Source organism: Pongo abelii, chromosome 6 (assembly GCF_028885655.2).
Source record: "Pongo abelii isolate AG06213 chromosome 6, NHGRI_mPonAbe1-v2.0_pri, whole genome shotgun sequence".
NCBI lineage: Eukaryota > Metazoa > Chordata > Mammalia > Primates > Hominidae > Pongo > Pongo abelii.
In genome coordinates, this window is record NC_071991.2 from 44582764 (window position 1) to 44605013 (window position 22250).

General features: G+C 37.7%; 1 protein-coding gene across 19 annotated transcripts in view; it reads right to left on the reverse strand.

The window, feature by feature from the left end:
• SUGCT (succinyl-CoA:glutarate-CoA transferase) overlaps window positions 1-22250 on the reverse strand; it is a 735129-nt gene that overhangs the window by 408547 nt on the left and 304332 nt on the right. For 17 of the 19 annotated variants that reach the window (XM_063725726.1, XM_054560560.2, XM_002818027.5 and 14 more), the window contains 2 exons: window positions 16846-16917; window positions 6997-7094 (listed from right to left, as the gene is read on the reverse strand). In XM_063725726.1, coding sequence (XP_063581796.1) covers window positions 6997-7094; window positions 16846-16917 — 170 coding nt within the window. The remainder of the gene's footprint in view (window positions 1-6996; window positions 7095-16845; window positions 16918-22250) is intronic. The other 2 variants (XM_063725727.1, XM_009242845.4) reach the window with 1 other exon arrangement.

The window sequence follows — 22250 nt, forward strand, 5'->3', positions numbered from 1 at the left end:
CCAGCACTTCGGGAGGTTGGAGCAGGAGGATTATCTGAGGCCAGGAGTTCAAGAACAGCCAAAGCAACATAGGGAAACCCCACTCCCCCACCCACCAACCATCTTTTTAAAAGAATTTATATTTTAAATTAGGCAGGCATGGTGGCTTGCACCTGTAGTCTTAGCTACTTGGGAGACTGAAGCAGGAGGATTACTTGAGCCTAGGAATTCAAGGCTAAAGTGAACTATGATCACACTACCGCATGCTAGCCTGGGTGACAGAGTGAGACCTTGTCTCAAAAAAAAAAAGTATTTATTTATTTTTTTTGAAAGGTGTAGAGAGCCCCAGAAACACCTAGCCAGGGCAGTGAAATGGTCATATTGGCTTAATAGTGCCAAGATGTCAGTTTTTTACATTGACATTCAGTACAGGGACCTTTGAAGTTACAATTGCTCCATCAAGAGCCAAGAAATGTTCCAGGTCCAATTCTCCAGTATTTTGTATAAATCTATTCAAAATAATCTGATATCAAATTTTGAAAATGATCAAATTAGAGGAAAGTAACTAATAAACTTTTTTTTTTCTTTTTGAGACAGAGTCTTGCTCTGTCACCCAGGCTGGAGTGTGGTGGCATGATCTCGGCTCACTGCAACCTCTGCCTCCCGGGTTCAAGCGATTCTCCTTCCTCGGCCTCTCGAGTAGCTGGGATTACAGGTGTGTGCCACCACACCCAGCTAATTTTTGTATTTTCAGTAGAGACGGGGTTTCACCATGTTGGCCAGGCTGGTCTCGAACTCCTGACCTCAGGTGATCTGCCCGCCTCAGCCTCCCAGAGTGCTAGGATTACAGGCGTGAACCACTGTGCCCAGCCAGCCACCGCACCCAGCCTAAATGCTTGATTCAATTCAGCAAATACTTGTTTGGCACCTCTGTTAAAAGACCCTGATGTAGGGCATTTAACTCCACAATGCAGTAAACTCTGAAAATAAGTAAATAGACAATTAAAAATCAAAAACTTAATTTAAGAAAAAAGCAAATCATTCAAAACCAAAACTATTTATTTTACTAAAGGAATTGCCACAGTATTTTAAAAGGCGAACTTATCTAATGCTGTTAGTTTTATTTATGATGACATAATGTAAACAACTTTTTACAAATGCCTTCACTAGGACTAAGTTGACATATACTTGCTTTACATATGTAACATTTTGCCAAAAGCAGTTTGAAAATTGTCATCTGCATCTCTCCAAACTACAGATAATCCTTAACTTATGAAGGTGTTATGTCACAATAAAACTATCATTAAATTGTAAATATCGTAAGTCAACAATGCATTTAATACACCTAACCTACCAAACTGACTGAGAGCTGCAGCTCACTACTGCCGCACAGCATCGCAACAGAGTATTTTGCTGCATATATGGCTATCCTGGAAAAAGATCCAAATTCACAGGATGGTTTCTTTCCCAAAGTAGCTGGGACTATAGGCACATGCCACCAGGGCCAGTTAAATTTTTAATTTTAATTTTTGTAGCAACATAGGGTCTTGCTATGTTATCCAGGCTCACAGTACAGTTTCTAATGAATGTGTATCACTTTACCACATGGTAAATTTAAAAAATTGTAAGTTGGGGACCATCTGTACTTTTTTTCTGTTGCCATGATTTTATTTTCATGCTACAAAAGTACATTCACATCAATATTTCCTTCTTTGAACTTTTTTCTTCATCTGCCTAATTCTGTTTGTCCCTCAAGATTTATCTTAGATGACACCATCTCCAGGAAGCCTTCCCTGATTTCCCAGATTAAAGGAGTTGCTCCTTCTCTGGGCTCCCCAATCCACTGTGCATATGATTACCCAGGTAATTCCCACACTCTACTTAAATCAATGCTTTCTGTGTTTATTTTCCTAATTAGACCATGAACTCCTTAAAAGTCCAGGCTTCATCTTTCAGCTCTGTATCTGCAGGACAAGGGTACACAGTCAGTGGCCAATAAATGTTGAGGAAGAGAGGAAGAGAGAGGGAATAAAATAAATTTTATGTCTATTTTCTCCATCAATTCTCTTCTCCTTCATCCTCATTTCATGTCTTCCTATTATTTCTCCCCAAACACTAATACATCATCTTTATCCCTCTCTTCCTAGTTTCAATTCACAACTTGCAATATCTCTCTTGGGGTCCTAACAATTGCAAAAATGCTGAGCTGGTGTGTGAGTAGCACAGGTTTAAGAGTTTGTTGCTCCTTAGCATTGCAAAGAAGGGGATTGTTTTATCTGGCGCTGGATTAGTCTCCATTATATCTCCTCTTCTGTTTTAGCTAGGGATTTTTAACATGATTGAGTTTTACCTAGTTTTCAATGTTAGCAGCTGGGTAAACATACTTTCTGCAACACCCCGGATAAAATGGCAAACTCCAGGGGAAAGTCTTCTACCTTTAGATTAATAAAAAAGACGCTCACAGCCCTGGTTGGGGAATAGTAACACCTGAGAGCTTTTGAGGGGAATCGTGTGTGCTGGCTGTGGAAAACGCAGCTGATGACCAAAACAGGCAGCTGCCGTCCTGAGTGAGGCTGATCGCCCTCAGAGAGTAGCTTCAAACTGTACTTAGCAAGAATAACAGAGAACTGAGGTAAGTGACTGACAACTCTGGTAGGTACTTCCAAAAAAGCCTGGACTTTTCATAGGAGAATCACCTGATTCTAAAAAATATAAATGAAGGCTTACAAGGGACAGGGAGGGGAGTACTCAAAAATTGCTCAGGGAAAATACTTCGGAAGGAAGATTTTGAAACACAATAGGAAATTCACGTGTATGTTTACAAGAGCCAACTTTGTAAAAATCCATAAATGCTTCTGTTTTCACTGTCTTCAAATTGGGTGTAAAGGATGAGAAACCTTTTTAAAATAAACACAGTGAGTTCATCATTCCTAGAGTTTGTTTTTAAAGTTATCTGCTGTGCAAATTCACTCTCATGAATCCCTCCACATTTTTACATGTTTTAAAGATTTTCTAAAATAAAAATATCAGGCAAGGAAAGTGTCTATAAGTATTAAAGGAAAGTTCTTGCGATGTAAGGTTTAATAGAAGACAACAGGCAAAAACACGATAGACTCACATGGTAAAGTTGATTATTTCTGAGTGGCTACTGTTACTAAAAATATGTTTTTACTATGGAAATGGTTGGCAAACCACATTTAAAAAATTGGAGCATGTATATCAACATGTTGAAAAAGTACAATAAATGAGTAATAGGCACAGCCTATAACTGCAGTACTTTTGCAAAAGAAAAAATTTTTTTAAGTGGTTATTATGAAAAAGATGGAAAACTAACTTCTTAGGCTCACTGAAACAAATGTGTTAAGCAATAGTTCAAAAACAACCACTACCAAAAAGAAGTATGTCTTCCAGAAAGTCTGCAATGGTTACCAAATGAAAATTCAGGAGGGCAGGAATTCTTGACTGTATTTTACTGCTATATCCCTAGTGCTCACAGTAGTTCATGGCACATAGTAGGTGTTCGATAAATGCTTGTTGAATATGTGAGAGACTGAATAAATGGAGGAGAAGCATAGACCATTTCAACCTGGCCCTCTGGTCTCTCCAGGTGAGAAATGGGGTCTTCCTGACTCCATGTTGCTGAAATGCTTTGACCTCTTCTCTACTAGGTAGAGCACTCCCTCTCTTGACGCTCTCTCTTCAAGTTAGAGGAAAAAAGTTGCAATAAGCAAATCCATTTTATAGCCAGAAAAAAAAATCCTTCATTTCACAAGTTTAAGAAACTACTTTATCATAAAGGCTTTCATGATTTCACGACATGATCTGCCTGCCATGGGCTCCCACTCTCTCTGAACCAACCTAACACCCATCTTATCTTGCTCCCCCAGATCCAAGCACACTGTCCTCTGACTTACTCCATAAACTCTGCCTGGAATGCATCTCCCAGATGCCTGCCAGCCTCCCTCAGACATTTTCTCTCATTTCTTGCAAGCTTCTGCTCAAATGTCACTTTCACAGAGAAGCCCTCTGTGACCAGGCTAAATGAAAAACCCAGCTTCACACTTAACTTCTGGCATTCTTCCTTGTCCTGGCCTGCATTATTTTTCATGGAGACACTTTCGTCTGTTTCATTCACTTCTCTATCGCCAACGCTTGCAACAGTGCCTACTACACAGTTAGTGCTCAATAAATATTTCTTGAGCGCATAAACAAACAAGGACACAGTCATATTTCATGTGCCACTTCAGGGAGGCAATATGAGAGATGAAAAAGGTGTAGCCTTTTGAATCCCATTTCTAACTATTCACTATGTGCCTGACCTGGAGACCACCTCCCTAAATGTCAGAATTTTCATATCAAGTGGGAATAGTAACACTTATCTGGCATGTACTTGGCAGCCACCAAAGGCTGGTTCCACTCCTTCCTTTCTCCCTGGCTCCTTTTTTGTGGCTGTGAGCTAATGTAACACTTTTGTTAGGAAATAAAATGCCTGCAAGTTCTGAGGTGGCTGTGTAATGCATGTGCTGAGCAAGACGAGAATGTTGAGAAGGCCCTAGAACAGTATCATTCATAATGACAACTAACGTTGATTGTACTTCTGTTTGGCAATGGCAACAGACAAGGCACAAAAAGGACAATGTTCTTTCCTAAAGGTGCCAACATCTGACTGGGAACAGAGGCTTCTAGAACTGGCCTTGAAGCATGACTAAGTTTCAGAATAGTGGTAATTCTGAGAAGCATTTCAGAGAGGAAACTAAACCAATTGGAAGGGTGACTATAGCAGGGGCGTCCTTTGGAAACATGTAAGAAGAAGAGTGGACAGGAAAGGTGATGTCAGATTATGGAAGACACCGCATGCCAGGCTGGAGGCTACGTCTAATCATGTAATTTATGAAGCACCACTAATATTTTTGAATACTGGAAAAACACAGAATCACATAATGAAAATGACAAATTTTAAGAGACTTCTCAAAGCCAAGCACTAAGCAGTACTAATGATTTCAGTGATATTTGTTCGGAAAAATAAATGATAAGCTTATAAACTGGAATGAATCAATATTTATATTCTAATCTTCCCAGGTCATCACTATTTGAACTGCCGTGGAGGAGAAGAGACGTGCTAGAAGAGACTTGGAGAACTGCAACCCATAAGAAGGTACCAAAAAATGTCAGCGCACTAGCAGAAGAGAGCACAAAAGCTAGCCTGCAAGCAGCCAAGGGCTCTATCTGTGGTCTGTGTTTTAACAGCAGTACCAATGATGATGTGACCTCCTTATGAAATTTCCTCTCCTAGGACTACCCCACCCCAGCCTAGTCTCTTCCTTGCCGGTTGATTCCTTACTTAGTGTTAAGTCTGAATAAAAATATAACAAACTTATAGATACCAAAATGCTGAAACTTCTACTTCTGTGTATAAAAGAAGAGAAAGAAGATGGCTGCAGATTATATAATTCACCCCAAAGAGGGAAAATGGAAATGAGTATGTTACAGATGCTACTAAAAGTCATTCCACAGTTGAACTCTATAACAGAATTTAGCAAGGAATAAAAGTTTTAAAACATAGGAACCAATCTAGGTATCATATTTTTCTTGGGATCTACTCTTCTCGCAGCATGGTCATGATTTATTCAGATTATCAAAGAGCTTCTGATAAGGTTCTCACAAGTGGCTATTATTGAAACTTGGTCACCACAGTGTGAAACGAAAAAGCTTTATCAATTAATTATATGAATTACAAATGCTTGAGAGGCATAGAGGCAAAAAGAAGAAATAAATGGGCAATTCTCATGTGGAGAAAAGTTAATCATTGAGGGCTCTGGGGCTTCGCGGTAGAATCAGAGTTATATTTAACTAGGGACCAGAAAAGGGCACCCAGTTCTCCATCCCCCATTCTGTGTCTATCAGTCCCACAACACACAGTCCCTATTGATATGAACAGCATTTGGCACATGGAAAAGATACAGGCAGTGTTTAAAATTACAAAAGTGTTTAAAGTTACAAAAGCATTTCAAATCCAGGAAAGAGAAAATAGATAGATGAATGTTGATTCAGATATTCCTGCAGACATCCCCAAACACAAAGACAACAAAAATAAAAACAGCAGAATTTTAGTTCTTATAACTTTGATGTACACCACACAGAAACACATGAGCCTTTTCAAAAGACTAGATATGGTATTTAAACAAAATTACCTAATTTATTGGCATGATGAGAGCAAATTTTCAATATAAAGAAAAGTTCATGTGGGCATTTAGATCCACAAAAGCCACAAAGCCTATTTGTACAGATTCAGAAGACATGTAAAGGCAAACAAAAAGTGAAACTGACATGAAACAGTAAGAATAATTACTTTTTTTCAGACAAACTTGAAAAATTGGTACAGGTATTACAAAAAAATAACCTGACATTAATGGAAAAATTTGGAAATAAAATATTCTACTTAATTAACATTAATCTTTTATGACCCATAACTCAATGTGGCATCTGCAATGATCCAGAAATAACATCATGATTCACAGGAGTGGCTCAGAAATGCAAACCAACTCTTGATTTCACCTCTCTTTGCCTTGCTTTCCTTACATGTAAAATGGAAATAACAGAACTTACCTCACAGGATGATTATGAGGATTAAACGAGACAATGTATCTAAAGCATTTAACAAAGTGAAAGTATGAAATAATGTTAAATTATTATTGTTGTTGTTGTATTTATGATAAACTAAACCCAAACAGGTACAGGACACAAAGAAATAACCAAATTCAAGTCATGGTGACTTTCTTATTTATATCATTGTTATGACTCAGTACTTAACAAAACATAAAATGTGTTCAAGTGCTTCTAAACAAACAAACAAAAAAAACCCCACAGCTTTAAAATCTCTCCACCAGCCAGTTTTTGTAAAATGGAAGATAATTACAAATTGATCTCAAATAAGCCAAGAACAAAACACACAAAACACCAGATAAAAGCTTATCACATATTAGTTCTTAAATGGATGAATACAAGATCCAAACTTACCGTTCAGATAATATTTTAATAAGCTCTTTTCTATTGTGTACCCGAAGGTGGTTAGTTTTATACTTGGAGTCATCAATCAACTCAGGCAAATCCAAGATCTAAAAGAAAAAAATAATTTTGAAGTATAAGAAGTAGGTTGTTCTTGTACCTGCCTGTGGGTGCTAGTGTTCAGGCCCTATCTCTCCCTTCTCAAGAACATTCCTTGCTGGTCTTTATGCCCCTCAACAAGGACATATGGAGGGAACAAGCACACGATTAGGATGGAACATGCTGGTGAAAGGGTTTGTCATTCATAGAGGCTTTTACTACATTTAAGCAAATATTCTTACATATAGGAGACCAGCAAAAGATCCCCATAAGTCTTATACCAAATATGAGAATATAGGAAACATGTTATCAGATCCCCACAGAAAAAAAATCTTGTTTAGAGGAAATAGGGAGAGAGATGCTAAACTGGGTAAAACGGACCAAATTTTAAAAACCAATACCATAAGTGCATATCTACCTGTATCTTGTATATAGTCAACATGTACCTTGTAGATATATTCACTTATTTATACCACATGTAAATAAAATACTGTGATCTTCCCAGGTTGTCCTATGCAGAATGTTCTAACAGCTGCTAAAATAAAGTAAAAGCAAATACATTTACCCAAATTCTCACCATTTGAACAATAGCAAATTAAAAGATCTTCTTCCTATAGAAGTATCACTATTTTTTATTAATATATCTCCCTGAAGTAATACCAACTAGAAATGCTTTTATAGATTTCCTCTTTTGCTCCTCCTCAATAAGGGGAAAATCTATCTTGCAAGTCCCTTTGGACAACGTTCAACGTTAACAAGACCATAATGAAAGTACCAAGTGGATTTGGAATGGAAAAGTTTTACAAAGACTGTAGAGGCAGTGCTTGGCAGTTGTGTTGGAAAGTCACAAGGAGCATTTACAGCCTGGGGGCAGGCCATGTGGCCTACAGAAAGCTTCATTGCCTTTATTAATATATTTGCTTTCAATATAAATATTTAATGGTTTCATTTATTTTCCACAGTTTAAATAAAATCTATCTATTAATCATCTTACAAAGGACAGAGAAGTGAAGAAGATTCCCTTGAGTAAAGAGGTCATCTCAGTGGTGTAATTTTTCTTTCACATGTTTCACTTATTTCCTTTAGGAATAATAAAGACAGCATTATTCTCCCAGATTTTAAAAACCAACACCACATACAGCACCCTTTGTAGAAACCTCCCTGTCACAACACCTGATCCAAGAATTGGCCTCAAGCCTTGTGTAGCAGTTAGACAACCTCCCTCCATAAGAGTGAGTAAGTCATTCCAAGAAAAAAGCAAGTATCTTCACTAAGTTACAGGTTAAACTTATAAACCTGGCCTCACCCAAAAAGCACCATCAGCAACAAAAAATTACACAGTGACCACACTTAAGGGTAACTGGAATGCCCATGTGTCCTCTGTATTTGACTTGCTGGAACTCTTTTCCTTTTCAAAGATGGTGTGAAATTGTTGGCCAAAGTAATAATCCTTCCATCTTCAGCTATGCCAGCTAACATTCAAAATGTTTCGAGAGACAGCTTCAAGGACTGTGATCATAACTACTATTTTGGAGCTTAAATTAAAAAAGAGTGCTGCCTGGGATAAAATAAAACAATGTACATGAAAATGCTTGACATATTAAGCACTAAATAAATGTGAAGTATTCCAACTAGGTACTGTTTCCCCCAAAAGATTTTTTTTTTTTCTCAGACAGTCTCACACTGTTGCCTAGGCTGGAGTGCAGGGGCACGATCTCAGCTCACTTCAACCTCCACCTCCCAGGTTCAAGGGATTCTCCTGCCTCAGCCTCCTGAGTAGCTGGGATTACAGGCATGCACGCCATCATGCCCGGCTAATTTTTCTGTATTTTTAGCAGAGATGAGGTTTTACCATGTTGGTCAGGCTTGTCTCAAACTCCTGACCTCAAATGATCCGCCCACTTCGGCCTCCCAAAGTGTTTGGATTACAGGCATGAGCCACAGAGTCTGGCCAGAAAAATTTAAAAAGCATATATTGGTACAAAAAAGAAAGGAGGGAGGGCTCCGCAAAAAAATGAAGAGACATTGGCAAAAACAAAAAAAAGAAAATAACAAAACACCATAAACTGAGTAGCAAACATTTTCTAAAAAGGAGAAGAGAAAAAGTAATGAAGACCCATGATAATAAAAACTGCAAGTGTTTTAACATGCCTATCATCTAATGTTCCCCTTAAAGCAAAAACCAAAATCCTTAAGAGAGTCTGAAAGGTTCCACATGATATGGCGCTATTACCTCTCTAACATCACCTCTTACCATGCTCTCCTCCCTTGCTCATTGCTGCAGCCATTTCATCTTCTTGCCGGACCAGGAACATGTCTATTCCACTTCAGCCTCAGGAGTTGTAAAATAGCTATTCCTTTGCTTGGAACATCTTCCACCATACATCTAGTTGGCTAGCTCCTCCTTTCCTTGGTTGAGTCGGCTCAAATTCAACTTCTTAATGCAACTAACCTGATTATCCTACCCCCATCACAGGCCACCCCACCCTACTCAACACTGACTCCCCTGATTCCCTCTTCCCTTGCCCATTTTTTCCCATAATATTTATCACCTAACATATTTATTATGTTTATTATTCCATATCTGTCTGCCCTGCTAAAATGTAAGCTTCACAAAGTCAAAGTATTTTAAATGTTCTGTTCACTGGTATAGCCCAAATGCTGACAACACATTCTTCAACTGACAAGCTCACAGATCAACAATGTGAACACTTTCAGGTGTATGATATTGCAGACATTATTCTATGCATATACCTTATTCCATTATGTCTAAAATCACTTTTTAGTTGCAGCCAGGGGTAGTGGCTCACGCCTATAATCCCAGCACTTTCGGGAGGCCAAGGCGGGTGGATCACCTGAGGTCAAGAGTTGGAGAACAACCTGGTCAACATGGTGAAACCCCATCTCTACTAAAAATACAAAAATTAGTCAGGCATGACGGTGGATGCCTGTAATCCCAGCTACTCAGGAGGCTGAGGCACAAGAATCACTTGAACCCAGGAGGAGGAGGTTGCAGTGAGCTGAGATCATGCCACTACACTCCAGCCTGGGCAACAGAGCGAGACTCCATCTCATAAATAAAAATAAATAAATAAATAAATAAAATATAAATATAGTTGCTTCTTAAAAGCTATATGGCCTCTTGAAAGAGCTGTTTGTTAGGAGAAAATTATGAAGAGTTGTCATTGCTTGTAAGTCATAATGTTCATATACACCGCCATCACTTTATGTGCATTACTGACACAACATATGTTAAGTTTAATTGCCATTTAAAATGGCATCCAGTATAATAGAAAATATGATAACTCAGTACTGAAATAAAAGATCTTTGCATATGCAGGAAGGTGCAGAAACAGAGAATCACTTTTAGCATAAGAACTACTGGAATCTAGTTTTTAGATAAAGGAAAAGGCAACATCTCTTGTGAAATGTGAAGTTTCACAATTTCTCAACAAATTCAGATCATCTGATCTTCCTTCTGCCAGCACAAATGTTAAATAAGTATTTGCACAAGAATTTGTTGCAAACAAGTTTTCTGAGATGACAAAAACTGGTCCATAGTTAATATAGCCCCACTCCAGTTTTCTTTTCATTAGTGTTTGCCTCTTTTGTTTGTGTTTGTATATTTTTCCATCCTCTTACTTTAACTTAACAGTATTATATTTGAAGTGAATTTCAAATATGAATTGGACAGCATAGAGTTGGGTCATTTTTTTTGACAACTTCTGTTAATTCATATATTTAGACCATTCACATTTAATGTTACTGATATTTTTGAATGACTTAGATCTATCAGTTTATTCTTTTTTCTGTTTATCCCTGTTTTGCTTTCTGGTATTCTTTAGAGTCGTTACTATTACACTTACCTATTTTGATTTTGGCTATATTTTTGCATAGATGTTCAATGATAGATGTTTAATGATTGCTTAGGGGATCATAATGCATATACTTTTCGCATTGTAGTTAGAATCAAAATTTACCACTTCAAGTGGAATATAGCAAACTTACTACAATATAGTCCCTTTACTCTCCCCATTTTATGTTGTATTTATCTGTATGTTAGATCTACATACACTGAAAATCCCATCAGACAGTATCTTAATGTTTGCTTTCACCCATCAAATATTTCAAAGAATTCACTAGGAAAAGAATAGACCATTATATTCACCCAGATATTTACTATTACGTTGCTTTTCCTTCATTTCTGATGTTTCCAGTTCCCTTCTGACAACATTTACCTTCTATAAATGAAAAATTCCTGGAAAAATTATTTTAGAGCAAGTCAGCTGGCTACAAATTCCCTTAGTTTTCCTTTATACAGAACATCTTTATTTAACCTTCATTTCTTAAGGATATTTCTAATGGATATTGAAATCTAGGTTGGCATTTCTTTCCATTCAGCCTTTTAAACATGTTGTGCCACTTCTTCCCTAGCATTAATTTCTGACAAAAAAAAAATGCAGTTAATTGAGTCACTGTTCCCCCATGGATAATACATTTTTTTTCCCTCTGGGTGTTTTTCTGGATGATTTTTGTGTATCCATTGTGTTACAATTGCCTATAGTATTGAGTGCCGTAACATGTACATGCTGTACAGATTTATAGCCTAGGAGGAATAGGCTATCCCATATAGCCTATGTGTGTAGCAGGCTATACCATCTAGGTTTGTGTAAGTACATTTTATGATATTCACACACCACCACCAACTGACACATTTCTCAGGACATACACCTGTTGTTAAGGGACACATTATGTATTCACGCATAGATTTTTTTCAGTTCATGCCATTTATGGTTTGCTGAAATTATTAAATCTACGGGCATTTAACTTTTACCAAATTTGGTATATACACAATTGTTATTTCTTCAAATATTTTTTCAGCATGTACACTTTCTCCCCTCATTCTGGGACTACAATGACATAAATATTGGACTTTTTGTTATTGTTGAACAGGTTCCTGTTATTTCTTGTTTTGAGTAGAAGGAGCTATCTTTTGTTCTCTCTATTGTTCAGATTGAATAATTTCTATTGATCTATCTTTAAGTTCCTTGTCATCTTCATTGCACTATTGAGCTCAACCAGTGAGGTGTAATTTTTTTCTTGGTTATTATACTTTTAAGTTTTTAATTTTCCCTTTGGTTCTTCTTCATATCTTATATTTCTTTGCTAAATATTTCTATATCCCATTTATTTAAACAGTGTTTGTGATGCTTGTTAGAGCGTTGTTATAATAGCTATGTAAACATCTTTGTAAGTTAATTCCAACATCTGTGTCATCTTCGCATTGGCATTGATGGCCTTTTCTCATGCAAGTTCTGGTTCTTCACATGCTCAGTAATAATGGATTGTATCCTGGACATTTTGAACATTATATTATGAGCCACTGGGTCTTGTTTAAATTCTAAGGAGAATTTTTACTCTTGCTGTTTTAGCAGACAATTGACCTGGTTACATCCAGGCTGCCAGTTCTAACCCACCTTCTGTGTGCTTTGATTCTCATGTTGATTAAGGTTTCAAAGCCTCTGCAGTGTTATTTGAATCTGACTAGTAAGTGCCAAACCTAATGGTCATATGACAACCTGGGCAGTTGTCTATTTATTAATTCAGTTCCTATCATCTTTGGTATGCTGATTAGGATCAAATTAGTGCATATGCAAGTAAGAGGTGATCCGAAGAGTTCATAAACAACATCAAGGATTGCTTTGTCAAGATCTTCTCTCTGCAATCTCTCTACCATTTTCCAGTTGCCTGGGGCTCCTGCTTTAGTTATCCCACTCCCCAGCATGGTTCCAGGGCAGAGGCCATGCAATAGGAGGATGGAAGTGGAAAAAGAAAGGAGATTCACTCCGTTCTTTGGGATCACAGCTCAGCAATGAAGAAAGTTCTTCTTTCTCAGAGTTGGCTCCTGCTCATCTGCTGTTTCCAATACAGGATTACTTGGGATCTGGGGCATAAGAAAATGGAAAGGAGGGGAAAACAAACTATTTCCACACTCTCTCTGACATTACAGCTCACTTTTTCATGTTCTTTGCACCAGGAATAAAGAGCATTTCCTGGATATCTGCTGCGTTGCCTGGTGCTCACTTCCAGGTTTCAGGTTCAACTATACTCAAGTGAAGGAATAACTGGAGGGAAAAGCTGGTTAAGTTGACTGCCAGTTAGAGGTACTTCAAATTCAGGTGTTCTCCCCTAAATCTCTTACTATTTACTTTTCAAAGTCTTTCAATACATGCTTCATGGATTCATGCAATTCTGTCCAGGTATGATTACTGTGCTCGGGGTAAGTGGGAAAAGTGTATTTACTCTCTCCTCCTCAGAACCAGAATCTTCATATCTAATTTTCATAGATGTCATTTATTAAGTACCTATGAACAAGGCCTATTCTAAGTGCTTCACTTCTCTAACACTTTACAAACCCCTAAGTTGTATATAAGTATAATTACATATTATAATCTTCATTTTATACATAGGAAAACAGATGCTTAGAAAAGATTAAGGACCGTGATGGAGTTCACCTACCTACTAATAAGACTCACAGTAGGCCTTAAACATTATACCTTGGATATATTATATTTTGGAGCAGGCGGTCTAAAAACCTGCTCCAAAATCACCTACAGTCCTTCTTAAAACTGAAGTTTCCTCTACCTCACCCCAGACATACTAAAGTAAAATGTCTGGGAATGGGGCTAAAGGACATTCCTATGCATACTACATTGAGAACCAATGTGTAGTCTCTCCAATAAAAGAAGCCTTCAGTCTACATTACTTTTAAAAGGATGTCAATATTCAATATTTAACATAGGAATACCCATTAGGGGTGGCAACCATCAGCTTAAAATAGCTTACATATGCTCACTTTCATACTTTACTGTATCATGGTAAGGAACATTAAGTAGGACTTGTTATGAACAAGGTTCACTTTATACACAACAAGATTTTCTGGACCTCAGACTTGAACCCAATATTCTTGCTCCCACTCCAACTCCTTACAATGAAAGCTCGCTAATACAGCTCCTCCCCAAGAATTATCAATCAACCACTATATCAATTCTATTTTGGAAAGAGACTAGGCATAAGTCAATTCCATTCATTTGTCACAGACAGTGCTGCCACATTTCTCCCCAGGAACTAAAGCTGTCCCATCTTTCCTGATGGAGTGTACTTGACAAAAGAACAGTTTTGAGGGGCTCACTGTGAAGAACTGGGAACCCCATCTTCTATAAGCCCAGTTTGAATAACAAGGCTCTCAGTAATAAATAAATATGAGTAAAAAAAATGCTTAGAAGAAATCCACACACTACACATAACTGGGAAGGGAAGAAAACCTTGCATCAGAATGGAGGAACAGATGATTTTTCTTAGGTAAGAAGGTGTTTAGGACAAGTTTACATGTGAGGGCATAATTACAAAGATTTGAAAAAGTCAATCAGATTGCAACATTCATGCAGGATGCCTAGCTAATAATGTAAAAACTCAAGAATCCTGTACACATAAATCTTCTGAGAATCTCAAAGACTTTTATAGACATTGGATTAATGGCCTATAACAGGGATTATCATTCCTAACTCTCATATGGGAAAATCAAGGTCAAGTGTGCCATTCCTAAGGCCCTCTGATAGTCTCCTTTATAAGTAATGTGTTATAACACACCATAACAATAAGTCATATTTCAGTACTAAAACGTCTGGCAAATATTCTGCTTTGAAATAAGAACCTTTGTTGAAAACTGTTCTTATGGATATTTATGAGGAAGTTCAAAAGTGTTAACTTGATCAGCAGTAATGAATCAAAAATACAAAGAATTCAGTACAGTTATTTTCAAAACTAAAGAGTATGTCAAGCAGTAATTTTCACTGCCAGGTCCTCCCAACCCCAACCCCACCATTTTCTGGAGAAAGAAAACTCCAAAACATATGGCCCAGGAAGAAAATCTGTACTCGTTTATAGCAATGAACTGGCTTATACATCTCTGCAGTTAGAGTACGCAAATGACTTCACAGGCAACAGCTTCCGTATGTTTCATATTTTTAACATTGACCGTTCATAATAAAGATTCTTTGATCCCAGATCAAATGTTTGAATCGATTTTCCCTACACTTACTCAGAGTCACCATTTAAAAGGCTCCCCTCTTTCCCACCTCAGATGTTTCAGCCCTTCCTGCAATCAGAACTATCTCCATTTGTCACCTTCTCCATGGTCCTTCCCATCCCTTTGCTGTGGTTTTTAGCTCTTCTCCCTAACTTCTCATACAAAAGAGGCACAGTAATAAATAATTTCTGTACATAATAAGTTAAATACAGTAAATGAGATTCAGGATTTCATAGGCATCCCTTTTTTTTTTTTTTTGAGACAGTCTCCCTCTGTCGCCCAGGCTTGAGTGCAGTGGCGCGATCTCGGCTCACTGCAACCTCCGCCTCCTGGGTTCAAGCAATTCTCCTGCCTCAGCCGAGTAGCTGGGACAACAGGCGCACAGCCGCCACACCTAGCTAATTGTTTGATTTTAGTAGAGACAGGGTTTCACCATGTTGCTCAGGCTGGTCGAGAACTCCTGAGCTCAGGCAATCTGCCCACCTCGGCCTCTCAAGTGCTGGGATTGCAGGCATGAGCCACCGTGCCCAGCCCTCATAGTCATCTTTAATAACACTGAAAGCTCATGGTAAAATTTAGTATAAAAACTGATTGTCTCTCAAAAAAAAAAGAAAAAAAAAAGAAAAATATCCTTAACAGGTAAGGCCTTTGAATATATTTAAGAAAAATAAAAATAAAAATGGGATTCTATTCCTTGGATTAAAACTAGAAAAAATGAACAGATACCTAAGTTCTAAAATTAAAACAAACCACCAAAGTCTTGATAATTAATATAAACATCAAGTAAAGAAAAAAAAGTCTAGTAGGCCAGGTGCAGTGGTTCACGCCTGTATAATCCTAGAACTTTGGGAGGCTGAGGAGGGCAGATTGCTTGAGATCAGGAGTTCCAGACCAGCCTGGCCAGCATAGTGAAGCCTCATCTCTACTAAAAATACAAAAATAGCCAGGCATGGTGGCGTGCACCTGTAATCCCAGCTCCTCTGGAGGCTGAAGCAGGAGAATCACTTGAAGCAAGGAGGTGGAGGTTGCAGTGATCCGAAATCGCGAAGTCTAGTAAATGCTACAAGTTTAGAATATCCCTAAGAATACATTATTTTAAATGATTCCAAGATCTTTATTTTAAGGCCTTGTTGAGAAGGAACAATTTTAATATAATCTTAATTCCTAAAACCTTGAAACATAAATTCTTCAGAAAGGTACTCATTAAATAAAGGTTAAGTTGAAAAAAGTTTTAAAATTTCCAGTAGTAAATAAAATAAATATGGGAGTAGCTTAACTATATATGGGTCCAATTAACCTGATATAGTAAAAGAGAAGGAGGGAGAGAACGAAAGGAAGAAAGGAAGGCAGGAAGGGAAGGAGGGAAGGGAAAAAAAGAAAAAAATACCAGTGTTAAAGGTCCCTTTAAAAATGATTCCCCCATTTTGTTTGGAATGGTAGGCAGGTCAAGTTTTAGGACAATTTAAGCTACTACGATTCATTTTAAAATACAGCCAAATACCACAAAAAACACAGAATGCTAATTTGGACTCTGCCTTATCCTATATAAGCATGAATATCCTATACTTTTAGGTGCTAACACAGGGGGCCTAAGTTGGCTATGACCTGGGCAAAACTGAACTTTCCCTGGCTTTGTACAAGATCATCGACCAATCCCAAAAATCATAGATTACCTTGCACACGGTGGCAAACTGCTGGTTATTTCCTGCTCCAACTACAATATAGCCATCTTTGGTTTTAAAAGCCTAAAAGAAATAAATACACAGGTAAATATTATTTATATGTTGACAAGACCACAAAAGTTTAATTTCTAAAATATCTATATAGAAAGCTTGTTCTAAAGCAATGTTATTAATTCAATATCGATTAATTTGTATCTTTTTCATATGTGTATACATATATAGTATATCTTCCACAAAAGATATAATATATATATACACACTAGCTAAATGTCAAACATTCAATAGCCACATGTGGCTAGTGGCTATTGTATTAGCCAGCACAGACAGAATATTTCCATCATCACAGACTAGATCTCTCTCTCTCTCTCTCTCTCTCCATATATATATATATATATATATATACACACACGCACACACATATATGTATATGTATGTATGTATGTATATATGAGTGTGTGTGTGTGTGTGTGTATATATATATATATATATATATGTATTTGGTGACAGGGTCTGGCTCTGTCACCCAGGCTCCCAGGATGGAGTGCAATGGCACAATCTCAGCTTACTGCTCCACCTCCCAGGTTTAAGCAATCCTCCTGCCTCAGCCTCCTGCGTATCTGGGACTACAGGTGCATGGCACCACGCCCAGCTAATTTTGTACTTTTTGTAGAGATGGGGTCTCGCTATGTTGCCCAGGCTGGTCTTAAACTCCTGGGCTCAAGATCCACCCATCTCAGCATCCCAAAGTGCTGGGATTACAGGCATGAGCCACCATGCCTGGCCCTTTTTCTTTTATATTTGGATAGCTGGTTTCATTTAGATGGTTCTAAGCATTTCCTAACTCTTCCACTGTTACAACATTTGTCAAAAAAAAACAAAAAAGAGTGATTCAAAAAAATAAAAGAAATCCATTATAATGTACAAAATAAAATATTCATTATGGTTTGGAACAATTAAGAATTTTTTGTTTTATTTTCATTTTTTCCCTGTAGGGCAAAGAGCATTATAAGGCAAAAAGCATTATGTTTCTACAAAGTATAAGAAGCATAGATGGAAAGAAGGGAGAAGCAAAGGAAGGAGAAGGAAGGAAGGAAGGAAGGGAGGGAGGGAGGGAACTGGGAGAGGGAAGGAAAGTGACTTCATGGAGCTACATTGCTTCTTTCAAGAACTCAAATGTAATCTTTTGGGCACTCTTTAATTTTAGTGGCAAAAATGGACACATCAGTATCTCTCTGGACCTCCTGTGGCTTTATGTACCTAAAAATGTCTGTCCTTTTTTGGGGACAGGTTCCTGTGGACAGCGACAGACACTCTAACCACCCACAGTACCTAGCCCACTGGAGAATGTTTTAGCACTTCCTTCTCCACATATGATCACAATGAAATCGGAGGAACCAAATTTTACTCTCAGAAGGCCTCATTTCTACTTCCCCAAAGTAAATTAGCTATTTGAATTTTCATCCTTTCTACATAAAAACTGTGCTGTATCTCCATCTACTTTTTCTTCACTCCCTCCTCCCTTTGAGAAAAAAGACTGTTTTCCTTGACTGGACTTACTCCTGGGCTGATGACCTCCACCTGCATCCTTCAGAACTTGCTTAATCATCTGTAATTTCTTCATTTCCACTGAATCCTTCTCTTCTGCCTACATATAGGCTCAGTTCTCCATAAAAATACCATTAACAACAACTGAAGAGAATTTTGATCAATCCCAACACCCCTTTCAAGGTATCTTGAATGTTCCTTTGTTCCCTTCTTCTATAACGACATAAGAGCGCCACCTGCCCTCACTTCCTCACCAAGACCACATTCTAGTGACCTCTGTCATCGGGATACTTACTATCACACTGAACTATACTTTTTGAACCCTCTGTATTATTTGGTACTGTTAACCATTCCCTCCTTCATGAAGGTCTCTTATCTTCAGGCTCTGTCCAAGTTCATCTCCTAGCTCTCTGTTTTGCACATACCCTTTCTGTAGGATTTTCTTCTCCTGAGCCTTCAGCATTCCTTAAACATCTGTCTTTGGTCTTTCACTTCACTTGCTTCTTACATTAGCCACTAGCCACATGTGATCATTAAATTTAAATAAACTGAAATTAGCCCGTCACTAAAGGCCAAATATTGTGATTCTATTTATACGAAATGTCTAAAATAGGCAAATCCATCAAGACAGAAAAACACACTAGTGGCTGCATAAAGCAGTCGAAGCTGGGGGAAGATGCGGAGTGATTGTTAATGAATACTGGGTTTCTTGTCAGGGTAATGAAAATGTTCCAAAATTGACTGATGGTTGCACAACTCTGAATACACTAAAAATCACTGAATTGTGCACTGTAAATGGGTGAATTATATGGTACGTGAATTACATTCCAATAAACCTGTTATTAACAATTCAGATCCATAGTCACACTAGCTAAATGTCAAGCATTCAATAACCACATGTGGCTAGTGGCTACTGTATTAGCCAGCACAGACACAGAGTACTTCCATCATCACATAAAGTTCTTTTATACAGTTCTGGTAGAGTGGAACTGGGAGATTGTGTTGGTCATGTCTTAATTTCAGTCTTCATCATCCTAACATGATATCTGAAGAATGTTAGGCAATTAATAAATAGTTGGTAAATGCTAATGAATCAACCAAATGATTGCTTCCAGATAACACAATGGTAACTAAAATAGATCTCAAGAAATACATTATAAAAAGGTTTTATTCTATTTACATTGTTGCTTGATTTGGTAAGGAATGCTATTAAGGAGATATCACATAAACTCTTTCAAACATTCTCCCTTGTCCATGAGGGCAAAAGTAAAGTTAGTGTCATAGACAACGCATTAGTGTTTCTCAACTACAGAAAGAAAATCTGCAACAAAGCTGTGGGTGAGGTACAAAGGATTTTGAGCTCAAGTATTGCAAGGAACCATTGACAACTGTGAAGTTACACAGGTTGTTTGCTTGCTTTTTTGTGGAGAAGGGTGAGATGGGGGGCAAATAAGTAAACGTGAAGTAACAATCTGTGTTGGAACATATAATGTGAAGAAAGGCTTGCCAAATTTTGGATCAGTGACATGTCCAATAAGTTTATATTTTCTGGGCTGTTCATTTCCTTTTAGTAAGTAAAGAAATGCATATTTTTCCCTGCAGCCACCAACATATATTTAAATATATCTTTTATCAATATAAAAGTTTAAAATTTTTAAGAAGATTCTAGATAGCTGAACATGCAGAGGTTCCTGAAGGATGGCATGCCCCAGGAGGAAATGGAAGCTCCGTACCCCTCCCTATACCTTACAATACACATCTCTTCATCTGTACCCTTGTTAATATCCTTTATAATAAACCAGCAAACATAATAATTTTAAGCAAAGGTAACTAGTCAATGATCATTGAAAAGTGAAGAACTCATGGCAACTGAGCCTCAGAATATAATCAGCCTAAAGATTATCAAATAGATTTTATAAAGATTCAGGTAAGATTAGGAGTTCTTTTTAATAATTATTTGTTCCCTGTTACTGCTACAGTATTTATTTAATAAACATTTTAAATAAGATCTTTAAAAATAATATGTTATTGAGGATTTTTGCATAGATGTTCATCAGGGATATTGGTCTAAAATTCTCTTTTTTTGTTGTGTCTCTGCCAAGCTTTGGTATCAGGATGATGCTGGCCTCATAAAATGAGTTAGGGAGGATTCCCTCTTTTTCAATTGTTTGGAATAGTTTCAGAAGGAATGGTACCAGCTCCTCTTTGTACCTCTGGTAGAATTCTGGTAGAATTCGGCTGGACTTTTTTGGTTGGTAGGCTATTAATTATTGCCTCAATTTCGAAGCCTGATACTGGTCTATTCAGGGATTCAACTTCTTCCTGGTTTAGTCTTGGGAGGGTGTATGTGTCCAGGAATTTATCCATTTCTACTAGATTTTCTAGTTTATTTGCATACAGGTGTTTATACTATTCTCTGATGGTAGTTTGTATTTCTGTGGCATCAGTGGTGATATCCCCTTTATCATTTTTTATTGCGTCTATCTGATTCTTCTCTCTTTTCTTCCTTATTAGTCTTGCTAGGGGTCTATCAATTTTGTTCATCTTTCAAAAAGCTAGTTCCTGAATTCACTGATTTTTTGAAGGGTTTTTTGTGTCTCTATCTCCTTCATTTCTGCTCTGATCTTAGTTATTTCTTGCCTTCTGCACCGAATCAAGCAGCACGTCAAAAAGCTTATCCACCATGATCAAGTTGGCTTCATCCCTGGGATGCAAGGCTGGTTCAACATATGCAAATCAATAAACATAATCCATCACATAAACAGAAGCAAAGACAAAAACCACATGATTATCTCAATAGATGCAGAAAAGGCCTTTGACAAAATTCAACAGCCCTTCATGCTAAAAACTCTCAATAAACTAGGTATTGATGGGACGTATCTCAAAATAATAAGAGCTATTGATGACAAACCCACAGCCAATGTCACACTGAATGGGTAAAAACTGGAAGCATTCCCTTTGAAACCTGGCACAAGACAGGGATGCCCTCTCTCACCACTCCTATTCAACATAGTGTTGGAAGTTCTGGCCAGGGCAATCAGGCAAGAGAAAGAAATAAAGGGTATTCAATTAGGAAAAGAGGAAGTCAAATTGTCCCTGTTTGCAGATGACATGATTGTATATTTAGAAAACCCCATCATCTCAGCTCAAAATCTCCTTAAGCTGATAAGCAACTTCAGTAAAGTCTCAGGATACAGAATCAATGTGCAAAAATTACAAGCATTCTTATATACCAATAACAGACAGAGAGCCAAATCACGAGTGAACTCCCATTCACAACTGCTTCAAAGAGAATAAAATACCTAGGAATCCAACTTACAAGGGATGTGAAGGACTTCTTCAAGGAGAACTATAAACCACTGCTCAAGGAAATAAAAGAGGACACAAACAAATGGAAGAACATTCCATGCTCATGGATAGGAAGAATCAATACTGTGAAAATGGCCATACTGCCCAAGGTAATTTATAGATTCAATGCCATCCCCATCAAGCTACCAAGGACTTTCTTCACAGAATTGGAAAAAACTACTTTAAAGTTCATATGGAACCAAAAAAGAGCCCACATTGCCAAGATAATCTTAAGCCAAAAGATCAAAGCTGGAGGCATCACGCTACCTGACTTCAAACTATACTACAAGGCTACAGTAACCAAAACAGCATGGTACTGGTACCAAAACAGAGATATAGACCAATGGAACAGAACAGAGCCCTCAGAAATAATACCACACATCTACAACCATCTGATCTTTGACAAACCTGACAGAAACAAGAAATGGGGAAAGGATTCCCTATTTAATAAATGGTGCTGGGAAAACTGGCTAGCCATACGTAGAAAGCTGAAACTGGATCCC